The sequence below is a fragment of the Pogona vitticeps genome, chromosome 1, assembly GCF_051106095.1.
Source record: "Pogona vitticeps strain Pit_001003342236 chromosome 1, PviZW2.1, whole genome shotgun sequence".
In the NCBI taxonomy this organism is placed as follows: domain Eukaryota; kingdom Metazoa; phylum Chordata; class Lepidosauria; order Squamata; family Agamidae; genus Pogona; species Pogona vitticeps.
Window position 1 is genome coordinate 165588257 of NC_135783.1, and position 25265 is coordinate 165613521.

General features: G+C 42.1%; 1 protein-coding gene across 4 annotated transcripts in view; it reads left to right on the top strand.

Moving 5' to 3' along the window:
- Positions 1 to 25265, top strand: part of CD2AP (CD2 associated protein) — a 155593-nt gene that overhangs the window by 81582 nt on the left and 48746 nt on the right. For all 4 annotated transcript variants that reach the window (XM_073004553.2, XM_073004551.2, XM_073004547.2 and 1 more), the window contains 6 exons: positions 1258 to 1352; positions 2756 to 2860; positions 8078 to 8114; positions 10248 to 10307; positions 16570 to 16726; positions 20565 to 20707. In XM_073004553.2, coding sequence (XP_072860654.2) covers positions 1258 to 1352; positions 2756 to 2860; positions 8078 to 8114; positions 10248 to 10307; positions 16570 to 16726; positions 20565 to 20707 — 597 coding nt within the window. The remainder of the gene's footprint in view (positions 1 to 1257; positions 1353 to 2755; positions 2861 to 8077; positions 8115 to 10247; positions 10308 to 16569; positions 16727 to 20564; positions 20708 to 25265) is intronic.

A 25265-nucleotide genomic window follows, 5' to 3' on the forward strand; every position in this document is an offset into this window, starting at 1 on the left:
CATCAGTTAGTGTCCTTCTGTCTCCTTGACACTAAAAATTGACTGTCCTCCCCAGCCCTGTGTGAGCTTCCAGCCTTTCATGTCCCTATACTTGGATGCAGTTTCTCTCAATGTCCCATTCCTTTGTCCTTTTTTAAAAAGCACTCTGAGTTTTTTGGCTTTTCTTCCCATACAACTCTGCTTTTAGGCCCGCTGACATAAGAATCTTAGAAGTGCAGAGCTGGAAGGGACCCTGTGGATCATCGTGTCCAACCTCTGTCAGGGAGGCAGTGAGAGGTCAAACTGCCAACCTCTGCAACGTATTAGTCCCCCATCTTGTAGCAGCTCTTTTTCTTATCCTTCTCCTTCATATTCCACATATCTTCTCTCTGTTCATTCATTCATTTTTTAAATTTTATTTTTGCCACTTTATTCATCATTTTTAAAAAATTATCAACTACATTCATTTGTTCATTCATTTAGAGACGATAGAACTGCCTGTAAATACAGTGGTAATAGAAAAACTGAACAATATAACCCCATGGCCAGGATTCTGGCTTTTGTGTTTACTTCCCCCCAAACAACATATATGTTCTCCTGTATGCAGGCATTTGTCCCAGATGAAATAATCTTTCATTTCTTATTACAGTCTGCCATTGTGTTGCTGGTACCTTTTCACTTGACAGTTTGTAAACATGGCATTGGCATCACAGTACTGCCATCAAATCAATAGTGGTAGAGGAAAGCTTACAGATGTTACCTTATGTACTTTTTTTTTTAAACATACAGCCTTTCTAACTTATAAGAACTCCCAAAATTAGCCTTTTAGCTGTTAAATAAAATTATTTAGTAGTAATACTATACATTCCCGTGATACTGCTTTGTATCCCCGACACAACTCTGTCTTTTTCTCCACCATCTCATGTTTCTTTTCTCCTGTATTCTTATGAATATAAAATATCAAAAAAGCCTCTGAACTTAACTTACTGGACTCCGTTGCCTCATGTGAACTGCTGATAAATCTTTGTTTTCTTCCCACCTTGCTGTTTTGCATTTCCAATTAAAGTCCTGTTAATATCGTGTTAAATAACCTAGCATGTAAAGTCTTGTGCAATTACAGGCTGAACTTTCAAAAATATGTTAAATTAATGAAAATTAATCATATGTTGTTAACTGTTCTCTCATTTAAATCATTTATTGGTGAACTTTAAATACGACTTTTCATATAACATTTAGAAATATCTGAGCAGACTTAACTCATATCTGTCTTCTTTTCAGCTAAGGAATATTGCAAAACTTTGTACATCTATGAAGGTACAAATGAAGATGAACTTAGTTTTAAAGAAGGTGATATTATCCAAATAATAAGTAAGGTAAGCAATCAGTATTTTTCCTCTTAAATCTAGGCTTGCCTAAGTGAAGCATAGCATAAGTAAAACTGAAAGGATATTAAGTTACAATAGATTTAGAATGCTTAAACTGAACGGAAATAAGCATTTTCACTGTTGAGCAGTATTGTGTATCTTTGCTCATAGGTTTTTTCAGAGTGGGAATGGGGAGGGACTTTAATTGAGACTAAGGAAGTCTATAAGGGAAATTCCTTACATTTAACTCTTTAGAATATATCCTGAATTATTCAGAAGCAGAAATACCTTTGTTCAACTGTTTGCCTTGGCCTTATCTTGTGAATGCCTGCAAGTGTCTGTACTACTTCTGTTGTATAAATAACTAGTGACATAACCTATATCCATATAGTAAAACTCATTAGAGAAAGGTTTTGTTCACCTCACTACACCATTAATTGAGAAGAAATGGCTATTATGAAAAGTAGCTAACAGAGTAAAGTGACAGCATGGATTAGACGCTCCATCATGGCATCAACACCTTTAATGTATCAACTATCCAATGAGTGTTATGGCAGGCCAGCATGCTAATATAAATGTTCAGAATGAAGGTATAATTCCTGATGAGATATGTAGCATTCCTTCTCATCCCCCAACAACTTGATTTTTTCTGTTGCATCAGTTATCTTGAATGACTCATACTTAATATTTGTAAATCAGTTACAGCCAGAATCCCAACAGGAGAATTTTATTAGTGGAGCAGGAAATTCCAGAAAAATAAGTGGGTAAATTATTTATTTATTTATGTGGGACATGGTGGCGCTGTGGTTTAAACCGCAGAAGCCTCTGTGCTGCAAGGTCAAAAGACCAGCAGTCGTAAGATCATGAGAGAACTCCTGTCGCTTGTCCCAGCTCCTGCCAACCTAGCATTTCAAAAGCATGTAAAAATGCAAGTAGATAGGTACCACCACAATGGGAAAGTAATGGCATTCCGTGTCTAGTCACGCTGGCCACATGATCACGGAAACTGTCTACTGGCAAACGCTGGTTCTACGACCTGCTAGTGTCGGACACGACTGGACTAAATATCAAGGGGAACCTTTACCTTTACCTTAAATAATTTATTCTCTCTGCCACAGCCCTTGTGCCCCCCCCCAAAAAACTTGCTTCATGGCTAGGAATTCTCTGGGGCTGTTTTTTAGGTGCCATGGAGAGAGGGAGAGGGAGAGGGAGGGAGGAGGAAGAATATTCCATTGTACTGATGGCCCAAGTTCCTAAACAACTGAGGATCTAGGCCTGTATTGTACTGCTTTAACATACACTTGTTCTTTGGAACATGAACGCTAAATATGTTGTTCTCTGAAATGAGTGTTCATACAACAACTGTGCTGCACTTTTGTTTTTAGTTTTTTTAAAAACCCTTTTTGTTATAGGACACTGGAGAACCAGGGTGGTGGAGAGGTGAGCTTAATGGTAAAGAAGGAGTTTTTCCAGACAACTTTGCACTTCAGATTCATGAGTCAGATAAAGATTTTCCTGTAAGTTCTCATGTGTTTTAGTTTTAAAAAAATAAAATAATCCTTACCTAAAGGCAGATAAAAGGGACATCTCCTAAAGTGAGTCAGAGAGATCTTGCACAAGGGGAAGAGTATGTGCAGTGTGCTGGTGTATGTATTCTTAAATTTGATACAGGAGGAAACGTACTTTTAGAATCAATAGGACTGTGATATCCAGTAGGATTTCATTGTCCCTTGTTTGTTAAGCAGCAGTCTGAGCCTTAAATCATACAAAAGAAAAGTGATCTTTGTCAGGAAAGCTGCTGCTCTAATGATGGGGTTCAACCAATAATGCCTTACAGTGGTGCCTCGCTAGACAGTGATAATCCGTTCCACTGAAATCGCTGTTTAGCGAAATCATTGTCTAGCGAAAAGCATTTCCCCATTGGAATGCATTGAAACTTGTTTAATGCATTCCAATGGGGAAGAATCGTCGTTGTCTAGCGAAGATCGGCCATAGGAAAGCTGCTTTGCGAACCACCGATCAGCTGTTTAAATCGCTGTCTTGTGAAGCTTAGGTCCCAAAAACACCTGTTTGCGAGCACAGAGGGAGCTGTCAAAATCATCATCTAGTGAAAATTGGTTTGCGAAGCAGGGACCAAATACTGTCCAGCGAAATTCCCCCATAGGAATCACTGTTTTGTGAATCGCTACAGCGATTGCAAAAAGCCAATGTCTAGCGAAAAAACTGTCATGCGGGGTAACTGTCTAGCAAGGCACCACTTTATTTACATCTAAATGGGAAAACTGTAAGATGCTCGGCATGGGGCTGTCTCTAAAGATTACTTAGATTTCGACAGGAAATTGGACACAACTTTTCTCTTTCTTTCTTTCTTTCTTTCTTTCTTTCTTTCTTTCTTTCTTTCTTTCTTTCTTTCTTTCTTTCTTTCTTTCTTTCTTTCTTTCTTTCTTTCTTTCTTTCTTTCTTTCTTTCTTTCTTTCTTTCTTTCTTTCTTTCTTTCTATGCCAGCTTCATTGAAAGCCTTTCTGTTTCAGAATAATTCCAACCACAATAGAGGAGCAAACTTTGCGAGGTGAGCCCAGGCAGCCTCCAGAGCTGAGGCAACTGAAGCAGGAGGAGGAGGAGGAACCACCTCTCGGCGCTGAGTTGGCCGCTGGCCGGGCTGGTGCTGGGACTGCCGAGAGAGAAAGAGAGTCAGAGAGCCACTTCCCTGGAAGAGGCGGCTTGGAGGCGCTGTTTGAGGATGGGCCGGGAGTGAGCTCTGCTCTCAGGCATCACTCAGTGGCGGCTTGGGCACTCGGGGAAAAGGGGCGGCAGTGCACCTTGCTCGCCAACTCTCCTCCAAGACAGTGCCTCTTGCACCCTCCATCCAGAAGTGCAGCTGGCAGATAGGCAGGCTGGCTGGCTGGCAGGCTGTAGTTCCAGACAGAGGGTGTCTTGGGAGAGAGCCAGCAAGGCAAGGCTTTTTTTTTTGAGTATTCATGGGTGCTTCAGGGGGGCAGGCAAGGCAGGGGCCACAAACTATTATCTGGCAGGCTGCAAATGGCCCTGGGCCGCATGTTTGAGACCCCTGCTGTAGACCATCTTGACTGCTGCCATTGGTGTTGTCAGCATTTAGGTTAACCTTTGCTATGTAAAGTTTGGCATCTGTTTTCCTGCTGGCAGTGCAGGCACAATACTGTGCAGCAATACAGTATTGGGCTACAGCGGCAAGAGGAGTAAACTCCCCCCCCCCCGGTATGGAGGGTGTTGAAGGAAGTCCATAGCCTAATTACTTATATATCTCAGTTACCCAGCTACGACAAACTAGGAAGAAAATGGTGGCAAGAACAGACCCAGCCTCATGTAAAACAGCCCGGAAATGTTACTTGTAACTGCTTCAAGCAGCATATACAGTGGGGTCTCGACTTACGAACGACCCGACTTGCGAACAATTTGAGTTGCGAACCTGCCCTATAGGGAAAGTAAGGACTCAACATGCGAACTTCCCTCGAGTTACGAACAGGGAAAAAAGTCCCCCCTCCCTCCCCTTAGAGGCTTCTGGAGGGGGGGAAAGGGTCAGAAACTTAAAAATAAATACTGTACTGTTAAATAAAGTCACTTACCAGGCCTTGGTAGCCCCCAAACCACAGGAAAAAGAGCAGGAAAGAGCTAAAAGCCGACACCCAGAAAGAGCCTGGCAGCCATTTTGTGGTTTTCCCCGCTCCTCTCCCCGCCTAACAGCTGATCGGCTGGCTCTGAGCAGGCTTCTGGAGGCTTGCTCAGCACCTAAAAAGCCTGCCTGAGTGCCTTTGTGCTGAAAAAATCAGCACAACATGCTTTAAAACATTATTTAAAATTGGCTTCGTTTTAAAAAAAAGTTCAAAAGTGCTGCCTTTAGTATTCCCTGCCTTCCCTGAACCTAAGGGGAAAAAAGAAAGAAAATATCCCCCTCTAGTGGCAGAAGGCAGAATAGCAGCTTCCCATTAGTTTCTACGGACAGAAAAGAGCAGATACGGATTAAATGGTTTTCAATGCATTCCTATGGGAAATGCAGATTCGACTTAAGAACTTTTCGACTTGAGAACCACCTTCCAATACGGATTAAGTTCTTAAGTCGAGACCCCACTGTAAACTGACATGCCAAAATTCACACCTCTAATCAGTGGCAGCTTGTTTTACAATGGCAAGACATCCATCATGGAATCATAAAATCATGAAGTTGAAATGGGCCTGTAAGGCCATCAAGTCCAACCTCCTGTTCAGTTCAGGAATACAAACCAAAGGATGGTGATGTCTAGCCCATCAGTTATGATAGTGAAAATTAAGCCCTAGGTATTTAAATAGCTTTCCCATGGATTATTCAAGATTGAGATTTCCAGCTCTTACTCAATATGTTTATTTTAAATTTGCCATAATTAAGAATCAGTTTGTTACAGGAAAGATAGTTAACACATTTTTCAATTAGCCATCTAATGCCAATCTTAATATGTGATAGTAGTACCATATCGTTGGCATATAACAGGATAGGAACTGCTTTGGAACTCAGTCTAGGACAGTGACTAACAACTTCCAGATTGTTGATGTACAGGTTAAACAGGGTAGGGGAAAGGACACACCCCTGTTTAACACCCCTATTAATGGAGACTTATTCAGAGAGGATGCCGTGGCTGGATGAATGAATGTGGCATGTGTTGTCCGTATGCAGTCTCTGGATCAGTAGTAGCAATCGCCTGTCTAGACAGGCATCTTGTAAATTTTCCCAAAGAAGTTTTCTGTCAACCAAATCAAAAGTGGCTTTAAGATTTAAGAAAGCAACATACAGATGCAACTTTGCATGGGCCATCTGATTGGCTATAAAAGTGGACAGTACCAAACAGTGATCTATAGTAGATTTGCCCTCCTGAATACCCACCTGTTCAGGGCCCAGTATGTTGTTATCAGCTGTCCAGATGATAAGCCAATTCAGCAGGTGATTGGCATAAACCTTGCCCATTGCTGACAGCAAGCTAATTGATCTATAGTTGTCCAGAGATTTCCTGTCACCCTTTTTATATATGGGAAAGATTGTGGTCTGGGTATCAGCCCAGACCTTTTCACAGCTATAAAAAGCTCAGCCAGGATTGGTGTCTACCAATCCACTCTCTCTTTGAGTATATCAGGGGGCAGCAAATCGGGGCCAGATGCCTTCCCGGATTTTATATTAGCTAATATTTGCTTTATTTTTGCAATAGAAATGGGGGGGGGCTAATTGGGTACTCCTGTGAGCATATCCTTATCAAACTGGGGTTCATTTTTCTAATCATGGTAGAGTGACAGGAAGTAAAGTGATGCCTCGCAAGACGAATGCCTAGCACAATGAAAAACTTGCAAGACGAAAGCGTTTTGTGATTTTTTTTGGTGACTCGCAAGACAAATTTTTTTATGGCCATGCTTTGCAAGACGAATAGGAACACATTAATTAAATTTCAATGCATTCCTATGGGAAACTGAGCTCCAGCAGCAAGCAGCACCACGCCCTGCATTGGGCTGGCATGGGGAGCAGCATCGGCATGGCTCACTTGCTCTCCTGCGGCGCCGGAGTTGCAGTCAATGGGCAGCAGCGATTTCACGCCAAAGGGCGGCCGGGAGCAACTTCTCCTTCGCCTCTACCTCCTCCTCCTGCTGTTGCTGTCACTGCCTGATCACAACCTCCAGTGCCACTCGTAGGCTCCCTTCGGGCGGGGAACAAGACGGTGGGGTGAGCTCGAGCTGAGCCCTGGCAGCAAACCGTGCCGCACTCTGCACCAGGCTGGCATGGGCATCAGTATTGGCATGGCTCGGGTGCCCACAGAGAGGGCTCTGTGCCAGCTGTGGCACGTGGGTTCAGCTTACTTTTGTGTATAGATGACCGTCAATTTTTACTCTAACTATTTTAGGAAAAAGTAGTGTCTTATACACGGGAAATATGGTGCTTTCCAGAATTGTTTGGGGTTCCTCATTTTAATAGAGTTTGATAAAATTTCCGAGTGGGCTGAGGTATGATGTTTTAGGTTAAATTTGATCACTGTTGCTAATTGGCACCTAATGCTAAAGTACCTGGAAGGAAAATTGGTACAGTTTGATTCCAAAAGTAATTATAAATTTGGCGCAGCTCTTGCTCAAGATGAAGTCTAACCAGTGCCGAATAGAGGGGAACTAGTACTTCATGGGATTTGGAGACTATACTTCTGTTAGTGCAGACTAAGGTAGCATTTGCCTTTTTTGTAGCCACACTGTTGGATCATATGTAATCTATAATGACTTCTGTGAGGCAGTCAGCATGGACCCTGTACAAGATGGTATTTTCAACATGTAATGCTTTTTCTTCTGGCCTATTCAGCATGCTGCTACAGAACTCTGCCAGAGTGCCAGAATCTGTTCATATAAAAGTCAGTATAGCATCTGAACTCCTTTTGACTTAAACAAGAGCTACTGTTGCTTTGTAGTGCTTAGTACCTTATTCTTTTTCTTTTCTTTTGTCAGTCAGTCAGGGCAGCAGAGATTATACCTTCCAAGGGACTTTCAGAAACACAGATGTACACACACACACACACACACACGGAGGGAGGGGGAGAGAGAGAGAACCACTTGTAATCCTACTACAAGTAATCTGCAGCAAAGGACATTAGGTTGCTGGTACTACCAAGGATAGGAATCAGTTGTTTTTAGTGTTTGATGTCTAATTTAGCATGTGATTCTGGGAACTGGCCTAGTCATTATAATGTCCTTTTTTGCAGAAGCCAAAGAAACCGCCTCCTCCAGCAAAAGGTCCAGGTATGTAATGCTGGATTTTATCAGATTTTAACACCAAAAATGGAAGAGTGAACTTGAAGGCTTGTTCGTGTATTATAATACAGTTGTGCCCCGCTAGACGTTTACCCTGGCAAATGACGAAATCGCTTGACGATGACTTTTTTACGACCGCTATTGCGATCGCAAAACAATGGTTCCTATGGGGGAAATCCACTTTACGTTGATTAGGTCCTTGCTTTGCAAACAGTTTGTTCGCCAGACGATGATTTTTCCGGCTCCGCAAAATGGTTTCCCTTCGCTAAATGGCTTCCCTCCCTTCACAAAATGGCTGTTTTCCTGACAGAAGCTTCGGAAGACAGCGATTTTAAACAGCTAACCGGCGGTTCTCTATGGGTGATTTTCGCTGGACGATGAGGAATCTCCCCACTGGAACGCATTAACTGGTTTTCAATGCATTCCAATGGTTTTTTTTTTTTGCATGACGATGATTTCGCTATACAGCGATTTTAACGGAACAGATTATCGTCCTCATGCGGGGCACCACTGTATTCCAAGGCAGATTTGTTTCAGAGATAATTGACTCCTGTTTTTAAGGATGAAAATAGCCCTTTAATTATGCCCAAGATTAAACACAAGTTAACATTTTTAAAGATCAGAGAAAAAAAATGTGGTGGAAATGTGAGAAGTATCTGCTCATGCTGTGTGTTATCTTGAACTCATGAATTTGCTTGTGCTTGTCTCAGGCGGGAGCCAGAGTAACACCTTTTCCAATTGATTAAGGCAGTCCAGACAAACTGGGGCACCTCTGATTTCTCTAAGTAATATCAGGTAGAGCTTAGAATGCTACTTTTTTCTCTTGTTACCAGTAGTCTGTCAAAAAGAGAAACTTGTTATGTTGAATATTTTTTATTTGATTTGATTTAAATTATTTACTGTATATGCTGCCTTTCTCCCCATAGGTGACCCAAGGCAACTCACAACAGATAAATAAGAAAATTAAAAACATTATATAAATATCACATTAAAAACAATTAAACATGCATTAGGATTTAAAAAATCAAGTATAAAAACAATTGAAAAACATTTATAATCTTCATCTCAGTGTGTTATATTTTTATTACTGGCACGCCAGAAATTCTTTCTAGTGGCCAGGTTTCGTCTTCCACCCTGAAAATACAAAAAGAAAATACAGAAAAACATTAACCCTGCCATTTTCTTTCCAGATACATAGGACTTCAGTCCTCATACAGTACAGCTGCTAGCTGGGGAAGGATTTTATAGTTCAGCACATTAGGAAACTGCCATGTCGATTTACTGTTGGTTATTTTGATTTCTCTGATGTGTACAGCACAACCTCTCATATGCATGCCTACTTGTCTGAAGTTTGATCAGCATACTGCTCTCTCAGGCATAATGGGGTCTTCTGTTTGTAAATGCTACTCAGTTTTAACAAACAAGAACGTTTTAACTTTGGTTATCACTATGAGTGTTGGCAAAATTCTATTTATTTATTTATTTATTTATTTATTTATTTATTTATTTATTTATTTATTTATTTATTTATTTATTTATTTATTTATTTATTGCATTTATATGCCGCCCACCTAGACATAGTCTACTCTGGGCAGCTCACAACTTAGAAGATAAAAACAATTTAAAATATACAGTTTTACATTAAAAAACAAAATGATATAAAATATAATATAAATTTACGATTTTAACAGTTAATTTAAAGCAAAAAGTCCCAAGATGGCAAGAATAAAAGAAGAAAAAAAAGAATGACTTAATTGACTGAAGAATGAAGAACTGAGATACCGTAATTTTTCTAATGCCCGGAATCACAGGGTTTAGTGGGGCATACATATCATAATAATGCTTAAACCACCTCTCAGGACTTCACCAAATCAATGAAGGATTCCTTCCACAACAGGCTTGAATCAGTAATTTTCAATAAAGATGTGAAAAATACATGTGCACTTTTCGTGTGTGGGTGGGTCATTGTATCAATTGCCAGCACTTTTTAATTGGCTGTAACTCTAGTCACATTTATCTAATTGATTTGACATTTGCCTTGTTTTATAGATGGATAGAGCATACAATTCTTCTTTAAAACAGCAGTTTAAATCATGAATTATTTATTGGCTTTCCATTCAGGTTCAAAGCCAGAACTTCCATCTTTAGAGAAAAAAACTCTTCCCAAAAATGAAGAAAAAGGTAAATCTGCCTTTATACAATGAGATATAACATGATCCCCCTTCCCAGGTTTGGTTTATGATCCTTAAGGGTCATTAGAGTTAAAAGCCACCCCTTGTAGCCTGGAAACAAAAAAAATTACATGTTTGGCCATTTGAGGGCACAAGAGAGCTTTTTAGTAAAAAATTGTTTATCTTTTTTAAAGCCATTTTTCATTTAACAGAAATCCATTGTAGCAGCCTTTATAGCAGATAGCCACTGATTTAAAATTTAACAACAACAATAAGCAAACTAGCCCTCGTGGAATGCAACTTTCGGGTTCTGGTAAATCTGACAAAGGAACTGATATCACCCATCCCAGCATATAGTTGAAGGACTTATGTTTTCATTACCACAGGATTTGTGGAGGATTCAGAAAAGTCCAAGTCCTTGTATCCTCACAAGGTTACACTCAAATCAGTAAGTATAGATTTAGGACAGAATTGGCATAGAATAGGACTGACTTCTGCAAGAGATTGGTTGCTTTTGATTAACCCTTCTGAACTTGTACAAGGAGAGTACATTGAATTTTGTGATAAGCTTTAGAAGTGGTACTTTTCTGATTTTCATTTTTGTTTAGATGTGCACAGAATTTAACTCTGCAGGGAAAAGGTGAATGGCAATGGCAGATTAAACTGACAGTTTTTCTTAGTGGTTTCTGTGACTCACACAAATGAGCCTTGTGACGTAACATATATATGCTTGGAATCTTCTAAAGTTAGGTGGTACTTATAGAGCCCCTTCAATCCTGTTGCCTGTACCGGAGCACGCCTTAGTTTGAGCCTCTCAGTTCCTTTTGTGTGCTGCTGAGAAACAGAATTCAGACTGCAAATGTGAAGACAATTTTAAATAAATATTCAAAAGCTTATGCAGCAATGTTTAACAGAACCTTGGCCTGAATAGGAACCTGCAGTATAGTAAATAATATCAATCTATAAATATGTAATTAATATAAATCTGTATATCAATACAGGCTAATTTTGCAATCCCAAAGAAGGGCAGTGCCAAAGAATTCTCCAACTACCATACAATTGCACTCATTTCCCACGCTAGCAAGGTTATGCTCAAAATCGTAAAAGGTAGGCTTCAGCAATATGTGGACCAAGAACTCCCTGAAGTACAAGCTGGATTTTGAAGGGGCAGAGGAACTAGAGACCAAATTGCTAACATGTGCTGGATTATGGAGAAAGCCAGAGTGTTCCAGAAAAACATCTACTTCTGCTTCATTGACTACGCAAAAGCCTTTGACTGTGTGGACAACAAACTATGGCAAGTTCTTAAAGAAATGGGAGTGCCTGACCACCTCATCGATTTCCTGAGAAATCTACGTGGGACAGGAAGCAACAGTTAGAACTGGATATGGAACAGTTGATTGGTTCAAAATTGGGAAAGGAGTACGACAAGACTGTATATTGTCTCCCTGCTTATTTAACTTATATGCAGAATACATCATGCAGAAGGCTGGACTGGAGGAATCCCAAGCCAGAATTAAGATTGCCAGAAGAAATATCAACAACCTCTAATATGCAGATGATAGCACTCTGATTGCAGAAAGTGAGGAGGAATTAAAGAACCTCTTAATGAAGGTGAAAGAGGAGAGCGCAAAAAACAGTCTGAAGCTCAACATCAAAAAAACTAAGATCATGGCCACTGGTCCCATCACCTCCTGGCAAATCGAAGGGGGAAGCTATGGAGGAGGCAGTGAGAGATTTTACTTTCTTGGATTCCGTGATCACTTCAGATGGTGACTGCAGCCACAAAATTAAAAGACATCTGCTTCTTGGGAGGAAAGCAATGACAAACCTAGACAGCATCTTAAAAAGCAGACACATTACCTTGCTGACAAAGGTCTACATAGTCAAAGCTATGGTTTTTCCAGTAGCGATGTGTGGAAGTGAGAGCTGGACCATAAAGAAGGCTGCCGGCTAAAGAATTGATGTTTTTAGATTGTGGTGCTGGAGGAGACTCTTGAGAGTCCCCTGGACTGCAAGGAGAACAAACCTATCCATTTTGAAGGAAATCAGTCCTGAGTGCTCACTGGAAGGACAGATCCTGAAGCTGAGGCTCCAATACTTTGGCCACCTGATGAGAAGAGAAGACTCTCTGGAAAAGACCCTGATGTTGGGAAAGTGCGAAGGCAAGAGGAGAAGGGGACGACAGAGGAGAAGATGGTTGTACAGTGTCATTGAAGCTACCAACATGAATGTGACCGAACTCCGGGAGGCAGTGGAAGACAGGAGTGCCTGGTGTGCTCTGGTCCATGGGGTCACGAAGATTCGGACACGATTTAACAACTAAACAAAAAAAAACAACAAGTCAGGGTCAAAAAATGTTCTGACAATATGTTCTCTCCACCAACCTGCAATAAAATGAGTTCAGATCTTCAGGAACAGATGAACTGCATACAAGTGTATTGATAGAAATGGCTGAAGAAGTCTCAGAACCATTGTCCATTATTTTCTTGAAATCATGAGAAATGGGTGAAATGCCAGATGATTGGAGGAGGGTTAATATTTTCATGTCTTTAAAAAGGATAAAAAAGAGGAACCAGGGAATTATAGACTAGTCAACATGGCATCAATCTCAAGGGAAATTCTGGAGCAGTTTGTACTGCACCTTGAAAACAATGCAGTAATAACTAGAAACCAACCTGGATTTGTCAAGAACAAATCCTGCCAAACTAATCTTATCTCATTTTTGGGTTGGAAAATCCCCCTAGTATATACTGTGAATGCTACAGTAGTATATCTTGACTTCAGCAAAGTAGTCATACTCTGACTTCAGCAAAGCCTTTAATAAAGTGCCCCATAATTAGCAAGCTAACTAGTTGTGGGCTGGATAGAACATGGATCTCCAAAGTATGGCCTGTGGGCCTCATCTGGCCCACCTTGCCTTTTTATTTGGCTTGTGCATGAGCGTGGTTGTACACGCGCGTTCCTTCATCCCTCAAAATGTGGAAAATATATTATGTGGCCCTCATGGTGAAAGGTTTGGAGACCTCTGGGATAGAACAACTGGCAGGTGGACACACAATTGGTTACAAATTTGTCATCAGAGACTGCTTATCAATGGCTCCTTCTCAAAGTGGGAGGAGGTAACAAGGGAGGGTACCCCAAGGCTCAGTCCTGGCCTGGTGCTCTTCAACATTTGAATTCAACTGGATGAGGAAGTGCAGGGAATACTTATCAAATTTGCAGTTAACACAAAATTGGGTGGAATAGCTGATACATTGGAAGACAGGAACAAAATTCAAAAAGATAGGCTTGATCACTGGACTAGAAACAACAGAATGAAATTGAAACCAAATGCACTGTTATAATATGGAGAATACTTGGCTCAGTAATAATACAGCTTAGAAAGATACTGGAATTGTTGCAAATCAAATGCTGAATATGAGCCATTTATATAATAAATCCCATTGTTCAGTTGCCCTTTTGTATTGGACAGTCTTTTCAACACTTCTGATAAGATACCATTTCTGCTGCTTCCCATATCTTCTCAATGAGTTCCTCTTGGTTTGGTATGTCCAATTTCTTCCAATTCTTAGCATAAAGAATTCTGGTTGCAGTAACTCTATATATGACTAAGTTTTTTACCTTATCTATATTGTCTGGTATAATGCTCAGTAAAAACAGTTCTGGGGTTAGCGGAACATTACAAAGCAGTATTTTTTCTAACAGATTTTATACTGCTATCCAATACTGTTCTGCTACTCTGCAAGTCCACCAGATATGTTAAAAGCTTCCCTCATGTGCTTCACACTTCCAACAAACATTTGACACCTCTGTATAAATCTTTGACCATTTTTCCCAGAGTCATATGTCACCTATAAAACATCTTGTATATGCAGAAATTCGATTTGATATTGCAACATGAATAGATTGGATGTCAGTACATTTTGTGTTCTCCTCCTCCTCCTTTTCCCCCCTATATCTCCCTTTACCTTCTGTACCCCTTACCTTATCTCAATTAGTAATTTTTTAAAAAGCTGAATCTGAGCTATAAGGATGATTGGGAGACTAGAAACCAAGCCCTGTGGGGGAAAACTGAAACAACCAGGCATGTTTAGCCTTGAGAAAAGAAGATTGAGAGGAGATAAGATAGTAATTTTCAATGAAAGATAGTCATACAGAGTTGCAGCAGGATCTGTACTCAATCATCCCATGGTGCAGGACACGTAATAATGGGCTCAGGCTGCAGAAAGTCAGATTTACACTGAATATCAGGAAAAACATTGTAACTGTTAGAGCAGTACAACAATGGAACCAATTACCTTAGCACGTGGTGAGTCCAACACTGGAGGCATTCAAGAGAAAATTAAACAATTGTCAGATCTACTTTGATTTGGATTCCTGAACTGGGCAGGGGGCTTGACTCCATGATCTCCACCTCTGTGAGTCTGTGATTCTGTTTATTTGTTAAAGTACATAAACTATTATAAATTTGTACATTCTCAAATATGTACAGTGGTGCCTCGACTTACGACCATAATCCGTTCCAGAAGATGTACGTAACTCGAAATAGTCATGTTGAAGCACCATGTCCCATAGGAATGCATTGAAGTGCAATTAATCTGTTCTGGCTGAAGAAGAAAATCACACACAAAAAAACACTGCAAGACTAATTGGAAACATAATTAATCCCTTCCGGCCTAAGCATGCAAGACCCATTGGAAATGCACAGAAAACAAATGGAGCAGATTGGAACTGCACAGAGAACAAAGGGAGCAGGTTGGAAATGCAAAGAAAACAGAAAAAAGCAAGTGAAGCATGCAAGACCCGTCGGAAATGGAGACCCCCCCAAAAGCAACCAAACCCCCCAAGGCCCATCAGAAATGGGGGGAGTCAAAAAACAAAAAAAGTCCCAAGACCTATCAGAAATGGGGAAAAACTCCCCAAAAAGCAACCAAACCCTCCAAGACCCATCAGAAATGGGGGAAAAAAACAAAAAACAAACTCTGCAAGACCCATCACAGCACAGAAGCATACTCCCCAGCTCAAAGCCACACTGCAAAAACACCCAGAACAGTTTTTTAAAAGCAGAAAGCAGCACCTTAACCTTACCAGGCAGCCCAAAGCCTCCCTGCAAACACGCACACACTCACTCAGAAGCTAAAGGAGGCAGTCCCAAGCCTCCTCCGACACATGCTCTCTAACTGCTGGGGCAAAAGAGCTACAAAGAAGCAGCCGCATCGCCTCTTACAGTTAGATACAGTATTTGAACTTCCCACCTTTTTTCCATGCCTTTTTCTGTTTGTAAGTGGAAGCTCTGGTCGCAAGTAGAAGCAAAATTTTGCGGTCGGAGCTGGTCGTAACTCCAGATGGTCGTAAGTCAAGGCACCGCTGTAGTAAGGGGCAGAATCTTGCTGATATATGTTTACATAATGTAAATTCTGCAAGTCTTGATGACAAATTGTTGCTCATTAACAAGGTGTCTGTTACATTCCTTGCACCCAGCATCTTGTTAGTGGATGACAATTTGTCACCAAGACTTATAGTGTAAATTGGCCATAGGATTCTAGCCATTGAATGTAAATAGAAATGCCCACAGCCTTTTGTTTACAAGTCCTGGGCATTATTGATGGAGCCTTTGAGATGTAGTTAATTCATAGTTTTGCCATAACTACACAAGCAGAAACATAAAATGCTTCACAATATAATAGTCATATATTGAGTTGGCTGCTTCAGTATGAAGAGAAGGCTCCTGCTGACGAGGCCAAATATCCTGGAAAATGTTGGAGTTTAATCATGTTAATGTAGCGGTAGCAGTATTTTGCTTGTGTATTGTCCAGATAATGTGATGAACTTAGAATCAAATTTAGTTCTTATAGGAAGAGTGAGAAGGGAAACTAGATGACAAAAGCTTATTCCTTAAGGTTTTGCTCTTGTTTTGTCTTTCTCTACTGCCTCAAACATAGACAACACTTGGGCCTTGTGTTCAGAACAATCTACGTCTACAGAAAAACCTCACTAAAGCAAAGCAAAGTGTGCTGCTTATATACCGCCCCATAGCACTTCAAGCACTCTCTGGGCAGTTTACAATTTAATTATGCAGGCTACACATTGCCCACCCCCACAAGCTGGGTACTCATTTTACCGACCTCGGAAGGATAGAAAGCTGAGTCAACCTTGAGCTAGCTACCTAATTGCATGTGCACAATTTACATGATATCTGGACAGGAAGTAATTTTAAAGTACCACCATTTTAATAGCACTCACAAATATTTCTCTATTTGATTTGTCAGATGAAAAGGCTGCATTGGATCAGAAAGCATCTAAGCCATTAGCTCCTCAGGTACCACCCAAAAAACCTATCCCTCCAAGTAAATCCAATAGCATAAGAAGTGGGATTTTGCATCAAAAATGGCCAGACAAACCCATTTTGCAACCATCAATATCTAAGTAAGTATATCTTTTTTCCACCTGCATTAAATTGTTCAGGCACTATGTCTTGTTTGAAAGCCTGCAGCAGCAGAGTGCTGGTATGTTTTCATAGCACTCACATGTGCAAATATTTGCAGATGAATGTGCTGCAAAAACATACCAGTGCACTGCTGCTGCAAGCTTTCAAACAGGATGTGGGGCCTGAACAATTTAACTACCTCTTAAATTGTGAAATTTTGGAAATTTTAATTGTTACATGAATAACATGTAACATATATTGACAGTATAGCGGAGGTGCACATAGCTTGTATTTTTCATCAGCAGGAGGGGGAGCACTCTTCTCTGGCTTTTGGGTTACATTGGGAATGAAATTTAACAGGGATAAGCACAAAGTTCTACATCTGGGGGCAGAATCAAACACACGGTTACAAGATGGAGAATACTTGGCTCTATAATATTATGAGCAAGAAGATTCTTAGAATTGTTGTAGATCACAAGGTGATCTACAACCATGCAAGGCAGTTGGAAAAAAGGCAGATGCTGTTTTAGGTTGCATTGACAGAAGTATAGTCTCCAGATCCCTTGAAGTACTAGTTCCCTTCTATTCAGCACTGGTTAGACTTCATCTTGAATACTGTGTCAGGTTCTGGACACCACACGTCAAAGAGGATGCTAACAAACTGGAACACGTTTAGAAGAGGGTAACAAGGATAAAGAGGGGAGTGGAATCCAAGCCTTATGAAGAAAGACTGAAAGAACTGGGCTTGTTTAGCCTTGAGAAAAGAAGACTGAGGGGAGATATGATAGCACTTTTTAAATATTTAAAAGATTGTCATAGAACAGGGGTCCCCAACCTTTTTCACCCCGTGGACCGGCTGGGGCAGAGGTAATTAACCCCCGGTCTGTGGCCCAGTGCAGGGGCCTGGGGGCAGAGAGAAGCCTTCTCTTGATGTGTGCGCAGAGCGTATTCTCCCTAGAAAGTGCCCCCCATCACGTCCAGGTGGCTAATCAGTGACATGAGGGTTCGGAGTGCTCTCTGTTCTGCTGCGGGAGAGGGTCTGGGATCGGCATTTTCACATCCCAGGTGTCTTGCCTAGAAAACGGACGCCTCCCTCTCTTTGGGGGCACCGATGTGAACAAAGTATTTCTGTAAAGCCGATGGGGGTTGCACCCTTGGTGTGGGTTGGTAGGTCTCCTGCAAGAGGTCAGGGCAGGGTAGAAAGCACCTGATAACTGATCTCCCCATGTCCCAAAGCAGCAGAAGGAGTCAGGGGAAGGGAGGGCAGGACTGGGCTGGACTCCGCTGTGCTGCACCCTCCATCTTGGGCACCCAGGTGAACGCCTTGCCCTGGGCCCGATTCCTGTGATGGCGAGCCGGCTTAGAGAGGTGAGAGCCCTACCCCCGCCACCTGTGCTTCGTCCTTGCTTCCCTCGGGCCCCAGGGCCAACTGGCCAGCTGATGCCTACTTGATGGCCAGCAAGCTTGCGCGGTGTCGGGTGTTGCATCCTGACCAGGAGAGGCCAGGAGAGAAGGTTCCGCCGCAGCCACTGAGGGCCCTGGGGCTCTTCCCTCTGCAGGGCCTGGAGAGCCACTGGCACCTGGATTCCGTGGTCCGGGTCCCCCCCGCCTCTCCAGGCAGCATTGTGGGGCTGGTCATGACGGCGCAGGATGTAACTCCTGGAGGCGGTTGCCTAGCAACCGTCTGGCCGATGCAGAGGTGAACGATGGAGCTGGGGAGGGTGAGTCAGGAAGCCCCCGGTTTGCACCAAGGAAGCGTTGCCAGGTGGAAGGGCCCGGGGGAGCCCCCAGGCTGGGCTGGGTTAAATGAAGAGTCTGCGGCGGGGGGAGGAGCAAACCTGGGATTTCCCCCTTGTTCCCCTGCCAGGTGCGGAAAGGGCAAGGAGTGGCATAGCCAGAGGGATTGAGGAGGAGGAGAAAGATGTCACTGTGGCTGCCTTTCTTGGTGGTTCCATCTAGCAGCTGGCATGGGGGGGGGAGAAAGAGGAGGCTGTGGAGGGGGCTGGACGGGAGGGGCCGAAGAGTGGCGTCATGGATCGACTCAGGAGCCAGCGTAGAGGGGCGGCAGTGCAGGGGCCCAGCTCCTGATGGGGCTCAGAATCCTGGAAGGGCTACTTGGCAGCAACCCACCCAACTCACAAGTTCCACAGGTGATTGCCTGAATTTAGGCACAACAAGCAGCATGTTTGTTTAGGGTTCAAGCCGGAGAAGGTTTGCACGGGGGTATATGCTATCTTTCAGTTGCCCATGTAGCTAGATGTTTCTGTGCTTCCTGGGCTCCTGCCTGGAGGAGCTGGCCCGCAAAGACTATCACTGCCTGAGGGACTCCGAGGTCAAAGCCAGAGGGTTGAGGAGGTCCAGCAGCCCCACAGCGAACTCCAGCCACTGAGCCGAGCCCAGCGTCAGTTGAACAACTCATAGATGACTTCACGGGCAGTGCAGCATGGGAGATTGTGGCGTGCCGCTACTACCACGACCACCCCGAGAAGGGACCACCGTCCCTGGCCCGGCCTCACTTCAGCGTGGGTGGCTGGCCACGCTGCTGCCTTCCCTCAGGGCAACTCCTCCAGCCACTCCCCCCCCAGCACTGGCCAGCTGCAGCAGCGCTGCTGCTGCCAGTGTTGCTGCTGCTTCTCCCACTGTTGCTGCCGCCTCTCCTCTCCCGTGTGCTCCAAGTTTGTTTATTTGGTGCTCCTAGGATCAGAGCACCACGAAGCGGTGGGACATTTGCACTGCCTCCTCTAGAGAGGCATGTCACGCTCGCGGGTGTGACACGCCCACCCGCCAGCGTGACACGCCCCTCTGCAAGCACAACATACCCACCTGTGAGCATGGGGGTGCTCCTGCCCCCCAACTGGTCTGTGCACGGAGCCCACACACCCCAACCAGTCTGCGGTCTGAAAAAGGTTGGGGACTGCTGGGCTGGGGAAGGTGGGGCACCCCCACGTGCATGCACATGTGCATACATGAACAAGCATGCTGGTGCATGTGCAAACGGTGGTGCGGTGCTCGCACAGGCATTTTGGAGCACAAATGCAGGTGCAAACAGTCTGTGCAGGGATGAGTGCATGCAGGAGGGCCCTGGGAGGTCTGTCTTTGTGGCACGGCGCGGCGCGGCTCAGGACACGGACTGGCACCAGGCCATGGACCGGGGCTTGGGGTCCTCTGTCATAGAGAGAAGGGTAGAATCTGTTCTTGATCACCTCAGAGTATACGACACATAATAATGGGCTCAAGTTACAGGAAGCCAGATTTCAGATAGGAAAAACATCCTAGCTGTTAGAGCAGTATTACAATTCCCACATTAAGCAGGGGGATGGACCTGTTGGCCCCTTCCAATTCTATTATTATGTAACTCTGTGGTTTATTGGTTCCTAGTAGTGGCAAAATATACGTATAGCTATCTTAGTAGATAATTTTGTAGGAAGGGTAGGCATTGTTTATGTATATGTATGTGAGTCCCTTCCCTATACCTCACCCAATGTCTGATATGGACCCATGACCTAATGGTACATATTTCTGTAAAACAGGATTTACAAATCTCATATTTTATATCATGGGTTCTGAGCATTGGAAGCATGCTGTAGGCTCTCATGCTGCATATTATTTCTCCTGTCCCATGGATGAGTTCCTTCCTCCACTTGTTTGCTTTTGATTGAAATTATGACTTGGAGTTTGAAAACTGTAGTTACTAGACAGTGTTTTACCATAGTTTTCTGGCCTGCTTATCATGTAGAATACTTTTAAGCAGAGATTTACTTTATGTACTTGCCTTGTCTCTGTTTCTAATATGTAAATTAAATTGTGTTCATTTGGGTTTTTTTTTTCCAAACACAGGGCGAATGGGGAAGTTGCTTCCTGGCGACCAAAATCTGAAATTGAACCTTTGGCCAAACCAAATTTAGATCCTGAACAGTTACCACTGAGACCTAAATCGGTGGAGGTAGATTCTGCTGTAATAAAGAACATGAAAGAATCAGGTATGCTATTTTTAAAAGTTATATAAGTTGAAAAATCTTTTTTACTATGAAATATTGAAATAAGGCATTTTGTAATATCTCAAAAGACTTAACAAATTTATTATGGCATATGCTTTTCTGGCCTAGAGCCCATTATTTTTCTTCTTCTTTTTGTAACTTGAGTACCGTGTTTCCCCAAAACTAAGACAGGGTCTTATATTAAGTTTTGCTCCGAAAATGCATTAGGGCTTATTTTCAGGGGATGTTTTATTTTTTTTCATGTACAACAATCTACATTTATTCAGTTACAGTCATGTCATCATCTTCTAGTTGTTGCACAATGCTACACAATGGTGGAGGGTAGGGTTTCACTTAACTGGGGTTTATTTTTGGGGTAGGGCTTATATTACGAGCATCCTGACAAATCTTATTTATTTATTTATTTATTTATTTATTTATTTATTTATTTATTTATTTATGTATGTATGTATGTATGTATGTATGTATGTATGTATGTATGTATGTATGTATGTATGTATGTATGTAATTTATATCCCGCCTATCTAGTCTTGTTAGGACCACTCTAGGCTTATTTTCAAGTTAGGGTTTCTTTTCAGAGAAACAGAGTAGCTATCCCTGTGAAAGTACTGGAATAAAAATCTTCAGTGTGCTTCCCCCATCTGTAATCCATCAGGTTTTTTTTAAAGTACTCCAATATTTGGATCTCTAAAAAGATCCATACTACTGAGGACACACATGCTTATTTAAACATTGGTATTAAACAACAAGCAAATGATATAATATTGGAAAAATGAAGACATGTATAATAAAACAAATTGAGCATGAAATCCCAGACAGAAAAAATATTTTGTCTTGTAAGTAGAACCATCCTCCTGATACATTTTCCTGTAACAAACAAAATTTCAACCACTAAATAGAGATGGGGATATTTGTATATGAATACGAATTCTTATATGAATACGAATTCGTATATGAATATGAATATACCCCCACAGGTGGAGCTAACAAGAGTCCACTCACGATTGCACCGCTGTCACAACCGCCGCGGAACCTTCCAATGGCTCCAGAGATCGTGTTTGGTGAGCTACTCTTCGACCTAGCAGAGAGGCTTGTCGTCCTACCTCCTGCCAGGAGTGGCGAGCCAAACACAATCTCTGGAGCCATTGTAAGGCTCCGTGGCAGTCGCAACAGCAGCGCAATCATGAGTGGACCATCTGCCCCTATGGGGCTGGACCCTCATTATCTCCACCTGTGGGGTGGGGTACCACTGACTTTTCATAAACATTTTAAAAGTTGAGGGGTTAAGGCATAGATAGAAGGATATGCTCAATTTTTCTGTTTGAAAAACAGAAAAATTGAGGATATACTTCTATGCCTTAACCCCTCAATTTTTAAAATGTTCAACGAAAGTCGGTGGTCAAAATTTTGTTTGCATAACTTTTTGCAGTGTAAGAGTGATGGTATCATCAGCTCATACCAGTAAAAATTATTTCAAGTTAATTAAGTACTTCCTGTCTCTATTTGTGGTTTGGAGGCTCCCTATAACTTCCTTTTCACCTGGGGAAGCCTTATGGAGCCTTGAGATGGGACAGAGAGCCTTTAATTGCCAGAAATTGCTGGCCTTTGAACCTCAAATGGGGAAGGGGGAATAGGAAGCATTTAATTAACTTAAAATAAATTTTACCAGCACTGCGCAAAGTTACACTAACAGGATTTGGGCCACACTTTTAAGGTGGTTTTCATTTACAGTTGCTTGAATTATGTGGGGATTGTGAATCATGAAATTTGTCAACATTTGAATTTGACTCATGCAAGAAGTGCTTTCTTTAGCCTGATATTGAGCTAGCTGTAAAGCAGGTGCTATTTAATAGAGAAATGTTCACAAACCTTTGTTTCTTTTGTTTCTGTTCATATCTCCATCTTTGCTGAGTCCCCAGCCCCACAAAGTACATTGTATATAAACCATTTCGTTCTGTATGTCTGATTGTGAAGGAGTTTGGAATTTATGGAAGTCAGTCGTTAAGGTGCCACAGTACTTCTATTTTTCCTTTTCTATTTTCTTTTTCCCCCCTCATACATCTGTCTGTTTGGTTCAAATCACTATTGAAATTCATTGCCCTTCATTGTGTTACACTGTCACTTCCCTACCCAAAATATGCTGCCCTCTTATAACCAAGGCCCTGTGTGAATCTATCCCTTCTGAAGCAATTCTACCTCTTCCCTTGTCCTTGCTTTCTTCATCAGTTGGTCTGACTCTCAAACCTTGCCAACCCTCAGCCTTCCTGACAATTTCTTTACAGTTTTTATGAATAAAAATATTATTTTCACTAACAGTTATGTTCAACTCCTTAATAAGCTGGACTTTAATCACACTGTTTTTATTTGCATCACAACATTTTGTGCAGAAATGCTCATTCAAAGACCCTTTGAAAAGTAAGCTTGATTTTTCTTCTCTTTTACTGCCCTTCCAACAAAAGCTTTCTGGGAAGAAAAATATAGAAATGCTTCAGCCTATTATGATTTGCCTTTTTACACAAAATGTATGCTGATTTACATCAAAAAACATTCTGCACAAATAAGATAGCTAAATAAATAAATATCTTGTTACGGAGACTGGGACTTTGCTGAGAATGACAAGAGAGAACATTAGCAAAACAAAGAATATAAATATTGCACTCAAGCCCACTGATTTGTTTCTTGGTTGATATTTAAGGTTTGGAACTTCCCTTTTGAATTTTATGTTCTTACAGATAAAATAGAATATTTCTCAGTGTGATGATTGTTTAACAGGAATTCGCCATGCTGAATTTTGTTTTCTACATAAGTAAATCACACGTTATTTAAAAGAGTTATTAACGGGATGTTTTAAATTTTAAAGTATATTATAAAAATAAATTAACTGAAATTATGGTGACTAGCAGAAAGACCAGGCTTAAACTTGACTTACTTACACATTATTGAATGGATTCTCGCCATAGTAGATTGTTTGTTTGTTTTGATTTTTTAATGTTTCTGACTCCACTGTCAGTTGCCAGGGACAGTGTAAAACTGATAAATTCTCTAGTACTTCATTTTACGTTTTCCATTATAAATTGATTTTAAGCCTGGTAGACCATAATACTAAGCTGTAATTTATTACCTTCTTTTAAATTGGGCAGAGCTCAAAAATGAAAGCTTGCTCTCATGTGCCCAGAATATTAACAAAGCAGTGAGAAACTTGTGGTTCTCCAGATACCGTGGGACCTCATTTCCCATCTGGTCTAGGTTTTGTGGCCAGTGATCAAGGATGGTGGCAATTCTAGTCCTGCATAGATCACCCCATTCTCATTTAACATTTCTGCTTACAAATCACTCTGGTTGCTGTTATGAACCCTGCTTCATGTCCACATTTTAAACCAAAGAGGGCAAGACCCCAGTTTTGGAGAGTACTATCATACAACTTTCAAATTGGTAAATTTAAATGCAATATTTCTTTTGATACTGGTTTATTTGATTTTTTAAACATTGGCAGTGCTTTTAAGAACTTATTTTCTCCATATATAATAAAATTGACACTTCTGAAATAAATAAATAATTTATTTATTTATTTATTTATTTATTTATTTATTTATTTAATTTATACCCCGCCTATCTGGCCCACCGGACCACTCTAGGCGGCTTCCAAATATAAAATCAAATAATAAAACATAGACAAATACATAATAATCAAACAAGAACAGCAGTAAAGATAAAAAGGAAAAGTAAGAAAAAATCAAGAGTTGGCTGGAGGGAAGGCCTGAATAAACAGCCATGTTTTTAATTGGGTTTTAAAGGTGCCCAGCGTGGGGGCTGCGCGAATCGCCGGAGGGAGATTGTTCCAGAGGCAAGGAGCCACCGCCGAGAAAGCCCGGTTTCGTGTCTTCTCCTTCCGGGCCTCTCTCGGCGTCAGACTCCTCAGCCTCACCTCCTGACTTGCGCGGGTGATCCGGGTAGACCTTGGTGGGAGGAGGCGTTCCGCCAAATATCGAGGTCCTAAACCGTTTAGGGCCTTATAAGTAAGCGTTAAAACTTTGAAGTTGACACGGAAACAGATGGGCAGCCAATGCAATGCGGCCAGCGTTGGAGAGATTTGTTGATATTTTCTCACTCCTGTAAGGAGCCTGGCCGCCACATTCTGCACCACCTGAAGTTTCCGTGTCAGCCTCAAAGGCAGCCCCACGTAGAGCGCGTTACAGTGATCTAATCTTGAGATTACGAGCGCATGCACCAAGGTAGTGAGCGCCCCCATGTCGAGATAGGGTCGCAGCCGGGCAATCCGCCAAAGATGGAAAAATGCTGTGCGGACTACCGACGCCACCTGAGTTTCCATGGTGAGCGTCGGGTCCAAATATATGCCGAGGCTGCGGACCCCACTCTTCACGGCCAAGGTGGTCCCCCCAAATGTGAGAGAGCCACCCAAGCCACCTACCACGGGGGCACCCACCCTCAGAACTTCCATCTTATCCGGATTCAGCCTCAGTCCGTTCTCCTGCATCCATTGCAGTATGGCCCCCAGGCAATGCTGAAGGGAAAGGACAGC